This window comes from Scyliorhinus torazame, chromosome 7, assembly GCF_047496885.1.
Source record: "Scyliorhinus torazame isolate Kashiwa2021f chromosome 7, sScyTor2.1, whole genome shotgun sequence".
In the NCBI taxonomy this organism is placed as follows: Eukaryota; Metazoa; Chordata; class Chondrichthyes; order Carcharhiniformes; family Scyliorhinidae; genus Scyliorhinus; species Scyliorhinus torazame.
This window is the reverse complement of record NC_092713.1, coordinates 263,508,397-263,533,064: the sequence shown is the minus strand read 5'-3', so window position 1 is coordinate 263,533,064 and position 24,668 is coordinate 263,508,397. Positions and strand designations below refer to the sequence as shown.

Sequence of the window (24,668 nt, the reverse complement as noted above, 5' to 3'; positions counted from 1 at the left end):
CGCCAAGGAGGAGAGGCTGCTGGAACTCGGGCTGATTTTAAATGGGTGCCAGGGTTCAGGCGGACGATTTCCTGGCCGGCTGGGTTGGAGGTACTTTGTAACTTTCCTTTAAACCGCAACCCAAACCCGAGCCGCCGGGGGTGAAGCGCTCGGTTCGCCCGTGGCTTTGACCTTTCCGATCAACCGGCGTCAAAAAAAAATAGCTACAGCATTGAGTTCAGAGAAGCTCCTTTGTGAAGATTGGCACGGGGGGATGTTGGAGCAGCCGGCCGGCCGGCAGGGCTCTCTGTGCGGCGGGTGTCGCTCGGTGTGAAGACCAGCAGCTCTATCTCCCTCTGAGATAGAGCAGCTGGTCACACCAGCCCCCTCCCCACCTGTCCCCCCCTCTCCTCCAACTCCTCTCCTGTCCCCCTCCCCTCCTGTCCCCCACCCCTCTTCTGTCCCCCTCCACTCCCTCTCCTGTCCCCCTCCACTCCTCTCCTGTCCCCCACCCCTCTTCTGTCACCCTCCACTCCAACTCCTCTCTTGTCACCCTCCCTCCTGTCCCCCTCCTCTCCTGTCCCCCTCCCCTCCTATCCCCCTCCCCTCCACCTGTCCCCCGGCACTCCTCCTGTCCCCCTACACTCCTCTCCGGTCCCCCTCCCCTGTCCCCCTCCCCTCCCCTGCTATCCCCCTCCACTCCCTTCCTCCCATCCGCTCCCCCTCCCCTCCTGTCGTTTCCCCTCCCCTCCTGGGGCTGGTTTAGCACACTGGGCTAAATAGCTGGCTTTTAAAGCAGACCAAGCAGGCCAGCAGCATGTTTCAATTCCCGTACCAGCCTCCCCGAACAGGCGCCGGAATGTCGCGACTAGGGGCTTTTCACAGTAACTTCATTGAAGCCTACTTGTGACAATAAGCGATTTTCATTTTCATTTTTCATTCATTTCCCCCTCACCCCTCCCGTCCCCCTCCCCTCTCCTCACCCCTCCCGTCTCCCTCCCCCTCCCGTCTCCCTCCCCCTCCCCTCCCCCTCCCCCTCCCCTCCCCCTCCCCTGCCCCCGCCCCGCCCTTCACCCTCACCCCTCCCGTCTCCCTCCCCTCCCCCTCCCCTCCCTGTTCCCCTCCCTGTTCCCCTCCCCGTCCCCCTCCACTCCCCCTCCCCTCCCCTCCCCCTCCCACTCCCCCCTCCCCTCCCCCTCCCCTCCCTGTCCCCCTCCCCTCCCCATCCCCCCTCCCCTCCTGTCCCTCCCCTCCCCTCCTGTCCCCCTCCCCTCCTGTCCCCCTCCCCTCCTGTCCCCCCTCCCCTCCCCTCCTGTCCCCCACCCCTCCCCTCCTGTCAGAAGGCGTACGGTGCGTTAGCTTTTATTGGTAGAGGGATTGAGTTTCAGAGCCATGAAGTCATGTTGCAGCTGTACAAAACTGGTGCGGCCGCATTTGGAGTAGTGTGTGCAATTCTGGTCGCCGCATTATAGGAAGGATGTGGAAGCATTGGAATGGGTGCAGAGGAGATTTACCAGAATGTTGCCTGGTATGGAGGGAAGATCTTATGAGGGAAGGCTGAGGGACTTGAGGCTGTTTTTGTTAGAGAGAAGGTTAAGAGGTGACTTAATTGAGGCATACAAGATGATCAGAGGATTAGATAGGGTGGACAGTGAGAGCCTTTTTCATCGGATGGTGATGTCTAGTACCAGGGGACATAACTTTAATTGAGGGGAGATAAATATAGGACAGATGTCAGAGCTCGGTTCTTTACTCAGAGAGTAGTAAGGGCGTGGAATGCCCTGTCTGCAACAGTAGTGGACTCGCCAACACTAAGGGCATTCAAATGGTCAATGGATAGACATATGGATGATAACGGAATAGTGTAGATGGGCTTTAGATTGGTTTCACAGGTCGGCGCAACATCGAGGGCCGAAGGGCCTGTACTGCACTGTAATGTTCTCTGTCCACCTCCCCTCGCCTCCTGTCCACCTCCCCTCCAATCGCCCCTCCCCTCCACCTCCTGTCTCCCCCTCCCCTCCCCTCCTGTCTCCCTCCCTTCCTGTCTCCCTCCCCTCCCATCCTGTCCTCATGTGTCGCCTCAGTCTAGAAGGGACCTAGAGCTGATTGTAAGTGTTGATCGCTGCCAAGCACGGTTATATGAGGAAGTGATTTCCGTGGTTACTGTAACTCAACCGGCTTTTTTTCTCCCCCCCCCCCGTAGGTGCGGCAAGTGTGATCATCGGCCATCCCCTCGACACGGTGAAGGTAAACCTCCACTTCTAATTGGGGCGCGGTGGAAAACTTTTCGGTGGGTAGCGGACTAACGGGGCGGGGCGGGGGGGGGGGGGAGTGGGATGGGAGAAACGCACCCCTTCCCTCGCCTGAACTCACTTTTCATCACCTTTTCTTTCGCAGACTCGCCTGCAAGCTGGCCACGGATACACCAACACGCTCCAGTGTGTGCTGACCATTTTCAAAAACGAACATGTAAGCCCCCTCTCGTTGCTTCTCTCCCCCCCCCCCCCATGGCATTTGTTTCACGCTGGGACTGATTATTGTTGACTATTTATTTCCAGGTGGCTGGGTTCTTCAAGGGGTTGTCCTTCCCGCTCGCCAGCATCGCCGTGTACAACTCGGTGGCGCTCGGTGTGTACGGTAATGCTCAGAGGTTCATTTGTCAGTACCGCTATGGCGATAACGGGCACCGAGGTCCTGCCCTCTCTGATGTGGCGGCTGCCAGCGCCGTGGTGGGTCTGGTCACGGTGGGGTTCGGTGCCCCGGTGGATTTGGTCAAGATCAGGCTACAAATGCAGACTCTGTCTGCGAGGCCAGGTAAGGCTCGTTTGCCCCTTCGCGAGACAGCCCGCCCCCGGAGGCCGGCCGACTTCCCTGGAAATCATAAATATTTGCAATTGCAGAAACTTCCTGCGTGTTTATCCAGACGTTCAAACCCTGGAGGTGGGTTGCAAAAGCAAAATACTGCGGGTTCTAGAAACACTCAGCGGGACAGGCAGCATCTGTGTTGAGAAAACACAAATCTCTCTGCCCAGTTTCACATTCCACAGCTGCTGCCTGGCCTGCTGGGTGCTGTTCAGCATTTCACTTTTTTTCTTTTTCCCCAGTGCTGGGTTTAGTTTGGACAGGGCACTCAGTAGTAGCCTGGTTTCATTTTGAAATAATTGAGTCACTTCCTTGAGCCATTTGACTCTGGCTGCCCCATTTCCCCATTCTACCCCTGCAGCCCTGCAAGTTTGTTTCCTTCAAGTGCCGAGCCAATTCCCTTTAGAAATCATTGATGATCACTGCTTTCACCATCCAACTCATGACCACTCACTGCGTAAACAAAACCTTTCTTCCTCACATCCCCTTTTTGCCTAAAACCTTAAACCTGCCTAAAATCTTAAATCTATCTCCCCTAGGCTTGATAGCATCAGCTAATGGAGCAGCTTTCCTTTTGTCGACCTTATCTAAACCTGCCATAAGTTTTAACTTTTTTATATATAATGATTTGATTTGATATCCACCTGGATCTATAAAATGTTATGTCTGCACGCAGTTTCTGCTTTCCTGCTCTCTTCGAGCTGTCGGTTTTGACTCCCAATTTTCCAATATAATTTCTGACGCCCACATTTAAAATTAAATTCATGAAAACATGTTGCACAACCTCCCCATCGTATGACTAAAAAATATTTGAAAAGTTCCCTCACCTCTGGCCTCAACCTGATTTTTAGTACTAACTCAGATAATAATTATTAAACTTCAATCAGATGAATTGGCTACTAAAATAGCATTTGAAAATCAGTAGGTATTTTAACTTCTAATTTATTTAAATGATTTGGTTTAATAAAGAAAAATGTTACTGTTTCACTGGCTTTTGGCATCTCATATTCCCCCTCCTCATCTTCTTCACCTCCTTATCAGCTGAAACGTTATCCAAGTTAAGTGTACATTTCTTTACACATTATTTTGTTTTTTACGTTTTTTTTCTTTTTGTAAAATTTTAGAGTACCCAATTCATTTTTTCTAATTAAGGGACAATTTAGCGTGCCCAATCCACCTAGCTGGCACATTTTTGGGTTGTGGGGGTGAAACCCACGCAAACACGGGGAGAATGTGCAAACTCCACGCGGACAGTGACCCAGAGCCGGAATCGAACCTGGGACCTCAGCGCCGTGAGGCCGCAGTGCTAACCCACCGCGCTGCCCTTTTACACATAATTTAAGGGATGATTTTTCATATAAGAATATTTTAGCATCACTTCTTCAGTAATCCACAGACTGAGGCACCTGAAATCTGGACCAAATCTTCATTGCTTACTACATTAGCCATGCTTTGTGTCACCTGTAAACATAAAAATAATGCCCTGTCTACCCAAGTCCAAGTCATTATATGCCAAACAGAGCAAGTGGTTCTAATATCAATCACTGGAAAGCACACGTATTTTTCTCTCTAATCTGAAAAAAATATCTTTCACCACATATCTCTGCTTTCTCTTCTTTAGCCAATTTCAGTTCCACCCTGCCACTATCTCTTTGAACACATTGATTAGCAATTCTATTAAATAAATAAATAATCTTTATTAGTGTCACAAGTAGGTTTACATTAACACTGCAATGAAGTTACTGTGAAAATCGCCTAGTCGCCACACTCCAGCACCTGTTTGGGTACACTGAGGGAGAATTCAGAATGTCCAGTTCACCTGACAAGTGAGGGGAAACCGGAGCACCCGGAGGAAATCCACGCAGACACGGGGAGAATGTGCAGACTCTGCACAGACAGTGACCCAAGCTGGAATCGAACCCAGGTCCCTGGCGCTATGAAGCACAGTGCTAATCACTGTGCTACTGTGCCGCCAATGTGGTACTTTGGCAGCTGCCTTTAGAACAACCACATATGCTGCCTTTTGAACATCCACATATGCAATAGCAACACTCATCAACCCATTTCTGTCACTTCAGCAAAGACCTAATGTAGTTTCTATGGGCAGCGATATTTACTCTATTGTTCAAAGTATTGGTATGTTTATGTCGATGGTGAGTGGGGCAAAGGGCTTATAATCTTTGGTTTGCTATTTCTGTTTTTGAAATTCTGTTCTATTCTATTATAAGAACTAGGAGCAGGAGGAGGCCATCTGGCCCCTTGAGCCTGCTCCACCATTCAATGAGATCATGGCTGATCTTTTGTGGACTCAGCTCCACTTTCCGGCCCGAACACCATAACCCTTAATCCCTTTATTCTTCAAAAAACTATCGATCTTTATCTTAAAAACATTTAATGAAGGAGCCTCTACTGCTTCACTGGGCAAGGAATTCCATAGATTCACAACCCTTTGGGTGAAGAAGTTCCTCCTAAACTCAGTCCTAAATCTACTTCCTCTTATTTTGAGGCTATGCCCCCTAGTTCTGCTTTCACCCGCCAGTGGAAATAATCTGCCCGCATCTATCCTATCTATTCCCTTCATAATCTTATATGTTTCTATAAGATCCCCCCTCATCCTTCTAAATTCCAACGAGTACAGTCCCAGTCTACTCAACCTCTCCTCGTAATCCAACCCCTTCGGCTCTGGGATTAACCTAGTGAATCTCCTCTGCACACCCTCCAGTGCCAGTACGTTCTTTCTCAAGTAAGGAGACCAAAACTGAACACAATACTCCAGGTGTGGCCTCACTAACACCTTATACAATTGCAGCATAACCTCCCTAGTCTTAAACTCCATCCCTCTAGCAATGAAGGACAAAATTGAATTTGCCTTCTTAATCACCTGTTGCACCTGTAAACCATCTTTTTGTGACTCATGCACTAACACACCCAGGTCTCTCTGCCCAGCAGCATGTTTTAATATTTTATCATTTAAATAATAATCCCTTTTGCTGTTATTCCTACCAAAATAGATAACCTCACATTTGTCAACATTGTATTCCATCTGCCGGACCCTAGCCCATTCATTTAGCCTATCCAAATCCCTCTGCAGACTTCCAGTATTCTCTGCACCTTTTGCTTTACCACTTATCTTGGTGTCGTCTGCAAACTTCGACACAATGCCCTTGGTCCCCAACTCCAAATCATCTATGTAAATTGTGAACAGTTGTGGGCCCAACACTGATCCCTGAGGGACACCACTAGCTACTGATTGCCAACCAGAGAAACATCCATTAATCCCCACTCTTTGCTTTCTATTAATTAACCAATCCTCTATCCATGTTACTACTTTCCCCTTAATGTCATGCATCTTTATCTTATGCAGCAACCTTTTGTGTGGTACCTTGTCAAAGGCTTTCTGGAAATCCAGATATACCACATCCATTGGCTCCCCGTTATCTATCGCACTGTTAATGTCCTCAAAAAATTCCACTAAATTAGTTAGGCACGACCTGCCCTTTATGAACCCATGCTGCATCTGCCCAATGGGACAATTTCCATCCAGATGCCTTGATATTTCTTCCTTGATGATAGATTCCAGCATCGTCCCTACTACCGAAGTTAAGCTCACTGGCCTATAATTACACGTTTTCTGCCTACCTCCTTTTTTAAACAATGGTGTCACGTTTGCTAATTTCCAATCCGCCGGGACCATTCTTGTTCATTGATTTGTTCAATCCCTCTTTGTTCTAATATCATCCAGATGTTACTGTTTTTAGATATTGCTCCTCAGTTTATTTCATTTCTTCTTTCAGTTTTTTTTTTAACGACAGCTATGCTCTCTGCTTTACTCCCACCCTCAGTGCTTGTTTTGGTAACATTTGCCTTTTTTTATTAACTCTACTTCCAATATCGCCCTTTTATTAACTGTCATTCTGATTATTCTTCTGTTAAAATACTTTTTCGTTTGCTTCAACTGCTGTCCCCAGTATTTATTTTCTTTTGTCTTTCTCCCAATATCCCACGTTTGGTATGTTGCCTCCCAGGTGTAAGGGTACGTGATGTCTCGGATCGTGTTTTCCGGGTCCTTAGGGGGAGCAGCCCCAAGTCGTGGTCCACATTGGCACTAACGACATAGGTAGGAAAGGGGACAAGGATGTCAGGCAGGCTTTCAGGGAGCTAGGATGGAAGCTCAGATCTAGAACAAACAGAGTTGTTATCTCTGGGTTGTTGCCCGTGCCACGTGATAGTGAGATGAGGAATAGGGAGAGAGAGCAATTAAACACGTGGCTACAGGGATGGTGCAGGCGGGAGGGATTCAGATTTCTGGATAACTGGGGCTCTTTCTGGGGAAGGTGGGACCTCTACAGACAGGATGGTCTACATCTGAACCTGAGGGGCACAAATATCCTGGGGGGGAGATTTGTTAGTGCTATTTGAGGGGGTTTAAACTAATGCAGCAGGGGCATGGGAACCTGGATTGTAGTTTTAGGGTAAGGGAGAATGAGAGTATAGAGGTCAGGAGCACAGATTTGACGTCGCAGGAGGGGGCCAGTGTTCAGGTAGGTGGTTTGAAGTGTGTCTACTTCAATGCCAGGAGTATACGAAATAAGATAGGGGAACTGGCAGCATGGGTTGGTACCTGGGACTTCGATGTTGTGGCCATTTCGGAGACATGGATAGAGCAGGGACAGGAATGGATGTTGCAGGTTCCGGGGTTTAGGTGTTTTAGTAAGCTCAGAGAAGGAGGCAAAAGAGGGGGAGGTGTGGCGCTGCTAGTCAAGAGCAGTATTACGGTGGCGGAGAGGATGCTAGATGGGGACTCATCTTCCGAGGTAGTATGGGCTGAGGTTAGAAACATGAAAGGAGAGGTCACACTGTTGGGAGTCTTCTATAGGCCTCCAAATAGTTCTATGGATGTAGAGGAAAGGATGGCGAGGATGATCCTGGATAAGAGCGAAAGTAACAGGGTAGTTATTATGGGAGACTTTAACTTTCCAAATATTGACTGGAAAAGATATAGTTCGAGTACATTAGATGGGTCGTTTTTTGTACAGTGTGTGCAGGAGGGTTTCCTGACACAATATGTTGACAGGCCAACAAGAGGCCACGTTGGATTTGGTTTTGGGTAATGAACCAGGCCAGGTGTTGGATTTGGAGGTAGGAGAGCACTTTGGGGACAGTGACCACAATTCGGTGACGTTTACGTTAATGATGGAAAGGGATAAGTATACACCGCAGGGCAAGAGTTATAGCTGGGGGAAGGGCAATTATGATGCCATTAGACGTGACTTGGGGGGGATAAGGTGGAGAAGTAGGCTGCAAGTGTTGGGCACACTGGATAAGTGGAGCTTGTTCAAGGATCATCTACTGCGTGTTCTTGATAAGTATGTACCGGTCAGGCAGGGAGGAAGGCGTCGAGCGAGGGAACCGTGGTTTACCAAAGAAGTGGAATCTCTTGTTAAGAGGAAGAAGGAGGCCTATGTGAAGATGAGGTGTGAAGTTTCAGTTGGGGCGATGGATAGTTACAAGGTAGCGAGGAAGGATCTAAAGAGAGAGCTAAGACGAGCAAGGAGGGGACATGAGAAGTATTTTGCAGATAGGATCAAGGAAAACCCAAAAGCTTTCTATAGGTATGTCAGGAATAAGCGAATGACTAGGGAAAGAGTAGGACCAGTCAAGGACAGGGATGGGAAGTTGTGTGTGGAGTCTGAAGAGATAGGCGAGATACTAAATGAATATTTTTCATCAGTATTCACTCAGGAAAAAGATAATGTTGTGGAGGAGAATGCTGAGTCCCAGGCTAATAGAATAGATGGCATTGAGGTACTTAGGGAAGAGGTGTTGGCAATTCTCGACAGGCTAAAAATAGATAAGTCCCCGGGTCCTGATGGGATTTATCCTAGGATTCTCTGGGAGGCCAGGGAAGAGATTGCTGGACCTTTGGCTTTGATTTTTATGTCATCATTGGCTACAGGAATAGTGCCAGAGAACTGGAGGATAGCAAATGTGATCCCTTTGTTCAAAAAGGGGAGCAGAGACAACCCCGGCAACTATAGACCGGTGAGCCTCACGTCTGTAGTGGGTAAAGTCTTGGAGGGGATTATAAGAGACAAAATTTATAATCATCTAGATAGGAATAATATGATCAGGGATAGTCAGCATGGCTTTGTGAAGGGTAGGTCATGCCTCACAAACCTTATCGAGTTCTTTGAGAAGGTGACTGAACAGGTAGACGAGGGTAGAGCAGTTGATGTGGTGTATATGGATTTCAGCAAAGCGTTTGATAAGGTTCCCCACGGTAGGCTATTGCAGAAAGTACGGAGGCTGGGGATTGAGGGTGATTTAGAGATGTGGATCAGAAATTGGCTAGCTGAAAGAAGACAGAGGGTGGTGGTTGATGGGAAATGTTCAGAATGGAGTTCAGTTACAAGTGGAGTACCACAAGGATCTGTTCTGGGGCCGTTGCTGTTTGTCATTTTTATCAATGACCTAGAGGAAGGCGCAGAAGGGTGGGTGAGTAAATTTGCAGACGATACTAAAGTCGGTGGTGTTGTCGATAGTGTGGAAGGATGTAGCAGATTACAGAGGGATATAGATAAGCTGCAGAGCTGGGCTGAGAGGTGGCAAATGGAGTTTAATGTAGAGAAGTGTGAGGTGATTCACTTTGGAAGGAATAACAGGAATGCGGAATATTTGGCTAATGGTAAAGTTCTTGGAAGTGTGGATGAGCAGAGGGATCTAGGTGTCCATGTACATAGATCCCTGAAAGTTGCCACCCAGGTCGATAGGGTTGTGAAGAAGGCCTATGGAGTGTTGGCCTTTATTGGTAGAGGGATTGAGTTCCGGAGTCAGGAGGTCATGTTGCAGCTGTACAGAACTCTGGTACGGCCGCATTTGGAGTATTGCGTACAGTTCTGGTCACCGCATTATAGGAAGGACGTGGAGGCTTTGGAAAGAGGAGATTTACCAGGATGTTGCCTGGTATGGAGGGAAAATCTTATGAGGAAAGGCTGATGGACTTGAGGTTGTTTTCGTTGGAGAGAAGAAGGTTAAGAGGAGACTTAATAGAGGCATACAAAATGATCAGGGGGTTGGATAGGGTGGACAGTGAGAGCCTTCTCCCGCGGATGGAAATGGCTGGCACGAGGGGACATAGCTTTAAACTGAGGGGTAATAGATATAGGACAGAGGTCAGAGGTAGGTTCTTTACGCAAAGAGTAGTGAGGCCGTGGAATGCCCTACCTGCTACAGTAGTGAACTCGCCAACATTGAGGGCATTTAAAAGTTTATTGGATAAACATATGGATGATAATGGCATAGTGTAGGTTAGATGGCTTTTGTTTCGGTGCAACATTGTGGGCCGAAGGGCCTGTACTGCGCTGTATCGTTCTATGTTCTATGTTAATCTTTCTATTCCTATGGATGGTATTTCTTTACCTAAATCCTAACCGATGGGTCATTTTTGATTGATAACATTCTCCTATGTAATCGTTATTTCCCATTATGGATTCCGAGGCCCACATTTATAATGACGAATGTCTGCATTGGCTCCACTTCTCATACAATCTAAATTAATAAATACAACAATAATAAATACAACAAAGTTCCTTCATGACAATGCTCCACTCAGTGTCTGACCTCCTCCAACCCTCAATCCTCTGAGATATTTGCATTCCTTCAACCCTGCAGCCTTAGTCATGACCAGGTTTCATCGCTCCGCTTTTGGTGGCTGTGGATTTAACAGCTGAGGCCCTAGCCGCAGTAATTCCCTCTCTAAACGTTTTGATGTTTCTATCTATTTTTCTTCTTTAAGGCACTCCTCAAAATCTACCTTTTTAACCAAGCTTTAGGTCACCGACACCCTTACATGGCCCAGTTATCAAATTTTCTTTGGTAACGTACCTGTGAAATGCCTAGGAATCTGTTTTCCTAGTTAAAGGTGTTACATAAATGTTCATTGTTATTGTTCTGAACTTGTCATGTTGCAGCAACTCGATTCTGCTGCCTTCTTTGTACCACAGCAGAACTTGTGTGCTCCAAACAGCACCACATCCTTGCTTTCCAAATGATCGTACATTTTGGTACTTGGTTCTTAAATGAATAATATCGAGATATTATCTAAAAATAAAGAGACTGTATAAACTTAAACTAGGAACTGAACTATGTGTGCCTTTACGTCACTCGAAGATTACACTTCGCTTTGACTCCCTGTGTGCAAAGCTACAGGAGATTAATTTTGAGTCTCTTTTTCCATCTTTGTAAATGTATTTTTGAGGGAACAAAAGGTGCATGTTGCTGTAGGTTTTCCTGCAACAGGTGTTGCAATACTGCCTTTAATTGTCTGCCAAATCAGACATGTGTAGCCAGTTTGACATAGACATTGCCTTTTTTGTGCCATTGTCTATAAATGTGGTTGGAAAGGAACTGACAGTCTGCCTGAGACTACCCAAAATTGTGAGCATTTAAATTGATTTCTGTCATTTTTGCAGAAACAGAAACAAAATAAATTAAATATAAACCCGCAATTCTAAAGAGAAAGTTAGTGAGCTGCATACATACATATGTACATATAAATTAGGAGCGGGAGTAGGCCACTCGGCCCCTTGAGCATGCTCCACCATTCAATAAGATCATGGCTGATCTGATTGGAACTTCAACCTCACATTCCTGCCTACCCCAAAAACTTTTAACCCCCTTGTTAATCAAGAATCTTATCGATCTCACAATCCTCTAAGAGAAAAATTCTCCTTATCTTTGTCTCAAATGAGTGACCCTTTAGTTTTAAACAGTGACCCCTAGTTCTAGATACTCTAATAATAGGAAACATCCTCTCCACAACCACCCTGTCAATACCCCTCAGGATCTTATATGTTTCAGCCAAGTCACCTCTTACTCTTCTAAACTCTAGTGGATTCAAACCTAACCTTTCTTCGTAAGACAACTCGCCCATTCTTAGTATTAGTCTAATAAATCTTCTCTGAACTGCTTCTAATGCATTTACATCTTTTCTTAAATAAGGAGACCAGTACTGTTCACCGTACCCCAGATGTGGTCTCACCAGTGTCCTGTTCATGAATCATGACCTCCCGACTTTTGTAATCAATGCTCCTCACAGTAAATTATAATATTCTATTAGCATTTCTAATTACTTGCTGTACCTGCCTTTTGTGATTCATGCACTGGGACACACAGATCATTCTGCACCTCAGAGCTCTGAAATCTCTCTCCATTTAGATAATATTTTTCCTTTTTATTCTTCCTGCCAAAATGGACAATTTCACATTTGACTACAATATACTCCATTTACCAGATTTTTGACGACTCACTTAACCTGCGTCCCTTTGTAGCTTCCTTACGTCATCTTCACAATTTACTTCCCTGCCTTTGTGTAGTCAGCAAATTTAACAACCATACCTTCAGTGCCTTCAGCCAAGTCATTTATATAAATTGTAAAACATGAGCCATCAGCACTGATCACTGCGGCACAGCACAATAGCACAGAGGTTAGCACTGTTACTTCACAGTGCCAGGGACCCGGGTTGGATTCCCAGCTTGGGGACTGTCTGTGCAGAGTCTGCACATTCTCCCTGTGTCTGCTTGGGTTTCCTCCTGGTGCTCTGGTTTCCTCACACAAAGGTCCAATTCTTAGGTGAATTGGACATTCTGAATTGTCCCTCAGTGTATCCAAACAGGCGCCAGAGTGTGGCGACTAGCTGATTTTCACAGTAACTTCATTGCTGTGTTAACGTAAGCCCGTTTGTGACACTAATAAAGATTATTATTATCTTGCCAACAAGAAAAAGACCCACTTGTGTCAACTCTGTTTCCTGTTCGCTAGCAAATCTTCAATCCATGCCAAAATGTTACCCACTACACAATGAGCTTTATTCATTGCAGTTTTAAGGGAAAAAAGTATGATTACGAAGAGAGCTTTGGTTTTAGAGGCTAATGTTCCTTCAATAAATTTGGAGAAAATAAAATGCCACAACACAAGTATTTGAATATTTTTCTTATATCACCCATTAATTATTCTAAAGTATATGAACACCAGAAATACAACTGGATAGTTCAGTGGATAACTGTCTATTTAGTCTGATAGGAGCACTGCAGTTGGGTTCAGTACCTTTTTTAACCCAAGTTTAAAAAAATCAACAAGCACACTTGATTTTTGTCTGCTGATTTCTGCTGTAGAGTGCATGTATTGGATATTTATGTGACAATGTTTAAACTCATCTGCTCGCTTAAGTTGTAGCTTAATGAAAAGCAAAATGCTTTTCACCAAGGACCTCATGTCCCTCTGCTCCTCCATCCCACATCAAGTCCAACTTGGGGTTCTGTGACTCTTCCTTGAATAGAGGCCCAGCCATTCTCCATCTTCCACTCGCCCCTCTGCTCGGCAGAGTCTGTCCTCACATTGAAAAACCTCTCCTTTAAGTCCTTCCTTTCCTCCAAATATGGGACCAGTTATGAAAGAGAAAATGCTGGAAAATCTCAGCAGGTCTGGCAGCATCTGAAGGGAGAGAAAAGAGCTAACATTTCGAGTCCGATGACTCTTTGTCAAAGCAGAACTGGGACCAGTTATATCTGCCTTTTTGTGAGACATATGGGACATTCTTTGCTCCAGTCCTACTCGCGTCCTCTCCTGCACCTCTGTTCTGCTGCACCACTGACTGTATCAGTGCCATTTCCTGCTGTCGCCTTGACTGTTTTCATTTCTGATGAGAGCTTATTGAACTGAAAGGAGATAGGCTCTTATTCATAATTTCACAAATCAATAAGTTTCTGAAACGTTGAATATCAGGTATCGTAGATTTATTAAGAATCCAGCACACAAATTCAGACATAAAAGTAGTACTTATGACCGGAATTAATGGTGGTTAGTTGGGATTCAAATGTGATGTGGTGCCCCACAAGTGTCTTTGATATCTATGAATCCAAATAATCTTTCCACCAACCAACTTTTATGCATTCCTCTTATCCCTCCACCTGATAATCCATACAATTATGCATTACCTAGTTATGTAAGAGTTGAAATATAATTCCATAAGAGTAGAATTTAATTGAATTATATCCCATCATAACTTTATTTTTTAAAAATAAATTTAGAATACCCAATTATTATTTTTTTCCAATTAAGGGGCAATTTAACGTGGCCAATAACCTAACCTGCACACCTTTGGGTTGTGGGGGTGAAAACCATGCAGACATAGGGAGAATGTGCAAACTCCACAGTGACCCAGGATTCGAGCCGGGATTCGAACCCGGGTCCTCGGCGCCGCAGTCCCAGTGCTAACCACTGCGCCACATGCCACCCCCACCCATCATTTTATTGAGGTTTTTTCACTACACCATTGCGACTTCCTTACTATAATAATAGTAGAAAATGCTGAAAATACTCAGAAGGTAAGGCAGCATCTGTGGAGAGAGATAAATAGAGTTAACAGGTAGAATTGTCGATCACATGAGGAAATGGAACCAGAAGCAGGCAAGCCCTCAATTTCTCGACAAACGACGTGTCTCCATCCTCAGGAGCATGCCCGTAGTCCTTTATTGAATGGAAAATTTGTACCTTGCCCACTAATTTACCATCCTTCACAAATCAGATCGGGAATCAAACCAATGGCATCATGACATCACAGTTTGTGGCTCCTTTACCTTGGAATTTTGAGTCTTTAGTGTGTCCTTTCCAGCCCCTGTTTTCTCTCTGACATCATTGAATCTAATGCTGAGTTTCACCATTGATTCTTGTATGACCCCTTCAATGTCTTTTCTAAATTTTCCTCAATGTGTACAGTTAAAACACCAGATAGCTAGGGTGTCCTTAGTTAAACATTTTCAATAATATTATGGTGTTAATTAGAATTGGTGGAATGGTGCCATTGACACTACACCTTGATTTTCTTTTGTTATATTTCTTATTCTGGAATGTAATACAGCTTTTATCTTGCAGTTAAAACAAAACTTATTTGTTTTGGAACATTAGCTACATTCAAGAATTGCTAAATCTATTTTACACTTCTACAGCTAAATTAAACTTGGTTGGTGCCGGTGCCATTCACTCACTTGCACTGAATGAGCAGCCTCTATACAGGGGGCCTGTGCACTGCATTAGCAGGATACTGCGGAATGAAGGCATTGTTGGACTGTACCGAGGTGTCGGAGCCATGTACCTCCGAGATGTTCCAGGATATTGTTTGTACTTTGTTCCTTACATGTTGCTGTGTGACTGGATGACACCCGTGGGGAGCACAGCACCCAATCTATTTTGTGTGTGGCTGGCCGGTGGTGTGGCAGGTAAGAATTCTTTGAATTCTGAAAAATGTGTGCAAATGCTTTATTTTCAGCAATTGAAATTTTGGGGAACAAAGTTAAAAATGCATCATGCTGGCTCCCTTGATGGTTCAATACTAAATACATCACTTAGTGCGTTACTAAACTCAGAAAAGAACTCCACTATGGTGCCAGTTTCTATTTTCAGCATCATCATGGTCTTTTTCAGTGAGAATTCCAGATTATTTCTAAAGAACAGGACGTTTTATACTATAAACTCCCACCTGCAAGGAAATGAATTGAGACTACCCAAACTCATTTTGTTCTGCTGTCCCCAAGAGATAAATAGAGATGCTTTTACACTTACATTCCACAGGGGTACTCCAGACCATCATCCATAACTTCAGCAAAAACTCAACAGCCCTCAAAAGCCCCAAAGTAAACATTGTTTGTTGCATTTCTTTGGTATTTACACAAATCATTCATCCCTAAATTTACGGTTTCTGATCAAGGGAATCACTATGGACATTTTACTTTAATTCTGGGTGATTTTTGGACCTACATTGAAAGCACACTTGTTAATTGATTCTGCTTCTATTATTCTAATTGAATTAATCATCTTTCTCACTTCAAGAGTGAAAAGAGGCCGACAAATCATCTAGTTTTGAGCACTGTTTAGTGTTTACACTGTAAGCAATCAGCCTTTGCTTTTTTCAGGTATTCATAGATGTAGCTCAGGCGGTACACAGGTATTAACAACAAGATTGACATGTGCAGCTGGCATGCTTAGCTAATCTTACATTTCATAAAATTACAACTCTCCTTTCAATATTTGATTTATTACACCCAATGCTGTAAAGATTTTGGGGTATCCAATGTATAACTTTATGAAAGAGTTTAAATATTGGCCTCTACCTAATGCCTATTGGGAGCCAGCTCAAGATCAATGGAGATCTAGAAGAAGTTAGGGAGTGGAAATCTGAAGAACATTGGAGAAGTTTTTGAACAGAGGCAGACACTCAGAGCACCATAGACGTAACAGCATTTTGGACTTTTGGACTTATTTTGAGCAGTAATTTAAGTTTTTACTGCTGAGAGGTATTGCAGTTCCAATAAAAGTGGTGAATTAATAACTCCAGACAAAATATTAACAAAACGTCATTAAATTTATCACTGCAATGAGTGAAAATGACCATTTCTCATAGTTCTCTTATGGCAGAGGACAAAGGCTAACAATAGAAGCACAAAAAACTGTACACAAGATCATGTTTGAATGAAGTATTACTGTGTCTTCAATTAGTGTATAAACATCAAATACCCTTATTCTGGCAACAAAGCATGGCATGATCTAAACCATAAACCAACTTTGACAGTGCTGGGAATGGTGAAGGACTCTCCTATACAATTAACATCCAATCTTAACATATTTAATGTTGACATACATTTTGCAATTAATACATTCTCCAGGAAGTGTGTTATTGACCAAATGTATGTTAAAATTGCGCACCGCTTTTAAAAATATAGTTTTTCAGGGGAATGGGGCAAGATAGCAATATTGGTCCCCAAAATAGTAGCTATATAAAATGCTAGCTAAGCACTTTGATATTCTACGTGAGGGAGCCAGCAAATTCTTGATGAGAATTTTATATATGTTCTTTACTTCTAACCTACCAAGAATAATATCACAATGAGGGTCATGCGCCTCCATTAATATTCCAGAATGTCTTGAAATCACTCACATATAATGTCCTCTGTCTATACTCATTTGCTATGCTTGAAGAAAATAATTTTTTTGATTCTCTTCTGAAACAGTCATTTAAAAAAAATCTGGAGTTCCTGGATGGCCAGTTAGTGAAAATACTCTTTCATGTCACAACAGACGATTCCTCCAAATCCAGTTCCTCAGACTCGCACCCAAAACCCATCACTGCCTCAGAGGAGAAAAGAGAGGATGATGATGAGGTGCCTGGTGAGGGGTGAGCACATCATAGCTCCAGAAGGGACAATGGATCTGGGGTCCAGATCTTGCAATGTGCTGTTGAGCTTGCACAGGACTTCACACCTGTGGCACTATCCTCCACAGGGACATCTCTTGCTAATGCTATGCATGCCAGCAATTCTGTTTAAAAAAAACTCAAGTAATATTCAGCCACTACTTCCAGCACACACAGCTCACTAGAGAAGGACATTTTCCTTCTGTATTAGGTCATTTAAAACATCTATGCTGCTGAGCAGTCTGGTAACACCGAATGCACAGTGACAATAAAACAGCAGGTCAGTGGGGCTAATTGGATAGTTCTTTCAAAGAGCTGGTGCAGGGCCAGAAAGCCTCTTGCGCTGTTCCATGACGATGTTTTGTGACACACAATGTTGCTTGTTGCAGATTGGCGCTGCAATTCATTTGTTTAACACTGGCAAGAAATAAACAACCCCCATTCCTCCCAATTCTGCATTAAACCCAATGAAAGCTCCCTTCAGTCCTTTGAGGATCAATCTGTAGTAGCTGATCACTGCTGTTCACTTCTTCAATAGCTGAGTGTGATCCTATGGAGGTACTTTGGGTGATGGGTCCTTCCAAAGCTCAGCAGCCAGTCCTTTATAAAATTGTAAATTGAACAACGTACATAGATTTAGAATGAAATAAAGGAAATATATTTTATTTACCGTGTATATATTTAAAATGCCATTGTTTATTAGTTAATTGTGCATCTGTGTTTGGAGTACTAGCAGTATTTCTTAATTTTGCACACAATCCCTCCTCTATTTGTGAATGCTTACATTATATTCTATTAAGTATTCTATTAAGTATTATATTCAACTGTAAAATGTGATTAGTTACTTGACAATATGGTTTGCTTTTATTACTTTGTTCTGTGTCTTTATCACTTGGTTGTGCCAGTTCTCCATTGCTATTCCATCTAGACTATAAGCCTATAACCTCTTGCCTTCTCAGTGTTAAAGTTTCCAGAAGATTCCCGGTCTTTTAGCCTTTGGGGCCCACTTTGATAATATCCTCATATAGCAGATTATTTGTTTTCCTTTTGTTGGAAACATACAAATATTTGCATCACAAGCTCACCTGAGCCACACGGGAAAGGAAACTGTCTGATTCGATAATAAAAGCAATTACTACGGATGCTGGAATCTGAAACAAAATAGAAAGTACTGGACAATCTCAGCAGGCCTGACAGCATATTTGGAGAGAAAAAGAAGCTAACTTCAAGTCTGGATGACTAAAAGCTTTGACAAAGAGTCATTCAGACTCGAAACGTTAGCTCCCTTTTCTCTCCACAGATGCTGTCAGACCTGCTGAGATTGTCCCGTATTTTCTGTTTTCGTGTCTGATTCAGTTGCTGGTCTAAATTAGGGTAGCTGATCTCCGCAAGCGTGTCAGTGTTTGCAAATGGATTTAACCTCCCAAGACTGGGGGTAAGAAATTAAGACTTGCATTCATACATTAAACCCAATGAAAGCTCCCTTCAGTCCTTTGAGGATCAATCTGTAGTAGCTGATCACTGCGGTTCACTTCTTCAATAGCTGAGTGTGATCCTATGGAGGTACTTTGGGTGATGGGTCCTTTTAACAACCATCAGATGTGGCAGAGCATTTTACAGCCAATGAAATACTTTTGAATTGGTAACTGTTGTGGAAATATTGGCAGCTAATTTGCTCATATCAAACTCCGACCAACAGCAATGTGATAATAATATGCTTTGATGTAGATTGAGGGATAAATATTAACCAGGACACCAAGGATAACTCCCCTTCTTATCTTCGAACTAGCACTACATCCAAATGAACAGATTGGGGTGGGGGGTTGGTAGAAATCTCAGTTTAAAATCACATTGAGAAAACAGCACCTTCAACAATGTAGCCTGCTGTTAGCCTTGCACTGGTGCAATTGAAGCAAATTATTAGAAAGCTACTGATGTCTCCAGTCCCACTGCTAAACTATTATCCCTTGCTTTAAACTATCAAGACCTGCTCCATTTAATAGGGCAAAATTACAAACTGATTTGAGTTATGTGCTCATATCCACCATAAAGTAGGCTAAAATTAGTTGATAGGAAAATGTGTTTTTGCTCCTTCAAGTGAACTCTCTCATTCTTATGAAGGAAACATTTAGAGAATAGCAAAGGGGTAGCAATAAGAATAATGATTGGATAGGCAAACGAGGTAAGTAGAGGTAATAGTGGGAAATTGTTGGTTTATGTGTTTGGCAGCGAGTCTGGTCAAATGCAGTATATTGAAGGGAAGTTGAAATAAACCTGAGGTAATTGTCTACATTCTGAAAAATGACTAAGGCCATGAAAACCCAGTAAAGATGGTTGCATGGTCAAAGTATTGGAAGGTAGCTATCATTAATTGAAGGAAGAAAGGAAGTGAAAAAGTAAAAATACGGTTGTTTGGCAATAGTCAAGGATTAAACACAAAACGTAGTTGCAATTGCAAAGCAAATCATCCGAAATAAAGCATGAAATGGCCAGGATATTGTAACTGAAAGAGTCTTTGAGAGTTATAGAGGTCTGTTTTATGTAGTAGGTAATATAAAAAACAGGTGGGGCCTTTTAAAAGTACGATAGGTTAGAAATGTTGTGAGTGTAAAAGAAAATGTTACATTTCAAATAATCCATTTTATCAACATTTGTGTTATTGAAGATAATGATGTTGCTTTTCCGTTGGAGGAAGAGAGCATACCGAGTTCATGAAAACTGTTGAGTTTAGTAATTAAACTTTTATTGAAAAATTAGGATGTTTGATGGAAATCAATCAAGAATACATTAGGAAATAGCAGTAAGAGTAAAGGGGTCTTTGACTGAAAAGATTTGAGCATTAAAAACAGGCTCGCCCGGAGAGTCCAGAAACAGAATTTTAGTTTCCAATTTTTGTAAAGCTCACACGGTGATCGTGGGAATTTCAGCTTGTTAACCTGAGATACCTAGAGGGGCAAATACCAAAGCTCACGCTAGAGCGAGCGATTGAAGAAAGCTCGAGGTAATAATTCTAAACCACAAGTTTATGCAGGAATTCTCACAGAGACAGTTTATCAAATAATTCCACTGAACTGAATATTTGTGTGGTACTCAGAATTTCATTGATTTGAGAAGTTCAGTACGTTTTATATATTATACAGCTACTACAATAATCCCCCCTCTCTTCCTCATGGTTTCCCCAGCTCCTCTACCTGTGAATCACCATGTCAATTTGGAATCCGTGGGCGAAATCTGACTAGAATTTGGCAAAGTGTCAGGTACAGACTGAAAACTGGAGTGTAACGCTCCAGTTGCACAGACCAGTTTACTTGCCAAATAATCAGTCTCTTAGAGAGAAAACAATGAGTGGGCATGGTTTATGTTGTCACTAGTGGGGCTGGGCCTGATAGAGCCAGCCCCCAGCTCCACAAAGATCAGGGCGCGATCAGCTTTGAAACCTAATGATGCCTACCCCCCCATCACAGAGGTATTGGGGCTCATCCCCTATCCTTGACGACCCTCGCCAGCATTCCACCTCCTCCTGGCATTCATCATCTGTATACAATTCCAAGTTAGCCAGAATTGGAAAGAAAGGTTATTAACGATCTTTTCAAACTTCCTCCCATTCATCCTCTTACTAATAGCCATGATACAAAAATATGATGGGTAAAAGTATTTCCGTGCATTTATCTTTAAGCTGCATCTGAACAGGACAGGAGCTGATCTACGTATAACTTAAAATGCAGCATACAACTTAGTACACTGCAAAATGTTCTCATACTGATGTAGGGTGCTATTTACCAGCCTCTTCGCGTCGGAGTTGGTGATGCGACGAGGCCGTTGAATCTCGCAAGGCATCATGATCTGGATCTTGCCATCGCTGGGTGGATCCAGATCAACATATTTAAATGAACCATTCGGCTCATTTAAATATTCTTGCGCCATGCTCTCTCAGCCCCTGGGAACTAATGGCTTCCCCAGCGAAGCCTTGAGCTGGCACCATTTCGTATTCGTCCACGCAAACCTGGACCAGGCATAACAGCACCTAGGGGGGGTTTCCAATTCTTTTGGTGACCCCAGGTGGTTGGGGCAGGGCAGGGTGGCCCCCTGGCTCTCCCTAGGCACCTTGGCACTGCCAACCTTGGCACCTCCACCCTGGCACTGCCAAGGTGCCGGGATGACACTGCGAGGATGGCATTACCAAGAGTTTGGGCCTGCCCATGAAATGGTATCGGGGGGTATGAAGGGTGGGGGTGGGGGGGGGGGGTGAAGGGCGGGTATGAGGTGGCCTAGTAAAGGTTGGAGGGTGAAGGGTGGGGTTTCTGGAAGGGTGTGTGTGGGCGAAAGATGGGGTGGGGAGGCCTAAAAAGAGGGGGCCTTCAGTGACCCATTAGCAGGGTGTCTACACTTGGACGGGAGTGGGGCTATGCCCATATGTATGGGTATGGGGTAATGCCCATATGTGTGGGTGATGACATTGCCCATGGGTGGGTGGGGGGACCCTGAAGCTTACTTACATATTGGGTACCCTTTCAAAATGATGACCCAATCTCTGTGGAGCCAGTCTTGCCGGCAATTTCTGCTCCGCAATAATGACAAAATTTAAGGCTGCGATCTACCGGCCGGGTCCTGCCAGAATCAGGATGGGACGCGGCTGGTAGATCCTGGGAGAGGCCTCTCCTGGAATTCCTGCCGGTTGGTACGCCTCGTGAGATCTAAACAGATCTCGTGAGAAGTTGCGATCTGGATCCTGCCCACAATGGGCGGATACAGACTCTCATAGCTAAGTGAGTAAAGAAACTTACTTAAGTATGCTGATACCGGATCGAATAACCACCTGGCACCTACCAGACTCGCCGAGGAGACCCTTGCCGGGCGCCATTCAGCACTGGTCCCTACAAATGGGACGAGGCAGAACGGGGGGGTGGGGGGGGACCTCCCAGGCAATCAGAGGCCCTCTGGTGGTCTGTCTCTGGCCAGGCTGGCACCCTGGCACTGCTGGTACCAGCCGGGTACCTGGCAGTGTCACCAGGAGCAATTCTGGCCTTGCCAGGGTGCCAAGGTTGCACTGACAGGCTGGCTGTACCAAGGTGCCAGACTGGCATTTTGCCCTCACCAGTGATTGGGCCTGGGGGTGCCCTACCCGTGTGAGATGGGGTGCTGGGGGCCCAAGGACACCTTAAATGTGAGTTGGGGGGGGGGTCTGGCGGTCGTGCCTGGGGGTGTCAAGGGATCTCCTGTAATGAGGAGCTCCTGCCGGGGGCTGAAATAGCAACAAAGGTCCGTTAAGTAGCAGTCATTCCCTGCACTATAAGCACCGGGACCGATCCTGCTAATCCCACCCAGAACAGACTCTGATTTTTAAAAATTAAATCATGCCTTAAGCGTGGGCTTGACTGGGGAGAAACTCCCCAAGGCCCCAAAAAGTGACTTAAGCATGGTCGAATAACAATGTGGATCTCGTCCAAAAAGCCTGCGAGAAACCCCCCACCCCCGCTAAACTTGCTCAAAATGTTTTGGTTGAATTCTGCCCGTAGTCTAGTCAGATTCAGATGAAACGTGGTGCTTGCCAAGTGCATGTTACCATTTCATAACCTTTTGTGGAGTTTAAAAGATAAATTTGTGCATTCTTGCAAAATATTATTTTGCACTTCCCATGTACTCTTCTATTTGTTTGCTATGTGGCAAGCACAGGATGTGCTCATCAAGGCGTCATTTATTACTTAAAGGGAAATTTATATATTTCTGGAGATTTGTTGTGATGAGTGTAGATATACTGAAAATTGTTGCACTGTTTTATTCTGGAAACTTTCATCGGTATCCATTCCTGTGGAAAGTTTTTTATTTTCATTCAGAGAATGTGTCTGTCACTGTCAAGACCAACATATACGGCCCATACAAAACTGAACAGGAGGAGTTGGCGGTGAGCCATCTTCTTGAACCGCTGCAGTCCATGAGGTGTAGATATACCCACAGCGCTGTTAGAGAGGGAGGTCTACGATTTTGATGTAGCGATAATGAAGGAACAGTGATATGGTTCTAAGTCAGTAAGGTGCTTGATTTTGAGGGCTGCTTGGGGCTAATGGTGTTCTCATGTGTCAGTTTTGGAAAGTACTTGGTGAGTTGCTGCAGTGCGTCTTATAGTTGACACACACTGGTGTCACTGTGTGTTGATGGCGGAGTGAGGGCTGGTTTAGCTCAGTGGGCCAGACAGCTGTTCTGTGATGCAGAACAAGGCCAACTGCGCAGGTTCAATTCCCATACCAGCTGAGAATTCTGAATTCTCCCTCTGAACAGGCGCTGGAATGTGGCGACTAGGGGCTTTTCACAGTAACTTCATTGCAGTGTTAATGTAAGCCTACTTGTGACAATAAAGATTATTTATTTATTTTTATATTTAAGGTGGTGGATGGCGGACTGATCAAGCAAGCTGTCTTGTCTTGGATGATGCTGAGCTTCTTAAGCGCTATTAGAATCATAGAATCCCTACAGTGCAGAATGAGGCCATTTGGCCCATCGAGTCTGCACCGACCCTCCCAAAGAGCACCCCACCTAGGGGCAATTTTGTATGGCCAATCATCCTAATCTGCACATCTTTGGACTATGGGAGGAAACCGGAGCATCCAGAGGAAAGCATGCAAATATGGGGGGAACACATAAACTCCACACAGTCACCCGAGGTCGGAATCAAACCTGGGTCTCTGGCACTGTGAGGCAGCAGTGCTAATCACTGTGCCGCCAGATCCAGGCAAGTGGATAGTATGCCTACAGATTCCCGACTTGTGGCATTTAGATGTGAAACGTTTCTGGGGAGTCAGATCATGAGTTATTTGTCACATAATGCCCAGCTGCTACCGTGTTCTTATTTTCACACTATTTATGTGGTTGGCCATGTTAAGTTTCTGATTAATGGTGATCTCTTCCACACCACCCCAATACAGGTGGATGGTCTTTACCAACCACCTGTATGACACAAATGTCACTTGGCAGCACAAGCCTGAAAGGTGTGCATGCTTTGCTGCATGCAGGCAGGTCGTTTCCTTATATGAGATGTGAATGGAACTGAACACTGAAATAATCAGCAAACACCCTTGCATATCTGTTCTTATGATGGAAGGAAGGTCATTGTTGAAGCAGCTGAAGATGGTTGGGCCGAGGACTGTACTGCGAAGCTCCTGCAGTGATGTCCTGGGCAGAGATGATTAGCCTCTAACAACCATCTTCCTTTATGCTGATATAACTCTAACCAAAGGAGAATTTCTGTCTGATTTCTATCACATTCAATTCTATTGATTGCAATTTTGTTGGGACTCCTTGATACCACACTCATTCAGATTTCTCCTTAATATGAAGGGAAATCATTCTCAGCTCGTCTGGAATTAATCTCTTTTGTCAAGGCTGGAATGAGGTCCAGTTTCGGGGGTTAGCAGAACCCAAACTGAATATTGGTCAGTGAGTTACTGGTGATTAAGTGCGGCTTTATAGTACTGTTGCCAATATCTTCCATTACTTTCTTAACGTTTGGAGTAGATCTGTGGGACGGAAATTGACTGTATTGCATTTGTGCTGCATTTTGTGGACACGACAAACCTGGGCAAGTTT

General features: G+C 44.4%; 1 protein-coding gene across 4 annotated transcripts in view; it reads left to right on the top strand.

Annotated features, from left to right (window-relative positions):
- slc25a48 (solute carrier family 25 member 48) overlaps positions 1-24,668 on the top strand; it is a 35,701-nt gene continuing 11,033 nt past the window's right edge. The window contains exons 1-6 of one of the 4 annotated variants that reach the window (XR_011948359.1): positions 1-90; positions 2,183-2,226; positions 2,377-2,448; positions 2,538-2,793; positions 14,848-15,117; positions 16,973-17,069. Coding sequence is in view for 3 of the 4 variants with exons in the window: in XM_072512370.1 (XP_072368471.1) it covers positions 42-90; positions 2,183-2,226; positions 2,377-2,448; positions 2,538-2,793; positions 14,848-15,117 (691 nt within the window). In the remaining variant the exon portion in view is untranslated. Of the gene's footprint in view, positions 91-1,474; positions 1,508-2,182; positions 2,227-2,376; positions 2,449-2,537; positions 2,794-14,847; positions 15,118-16,972; positions 17,070-24,668 lie in introns of those variants that run through there. The other 3 variants (XM_072512370.1, XM_072512371.1, XM_072512372.1) reach the window with 3 other exon arrangements.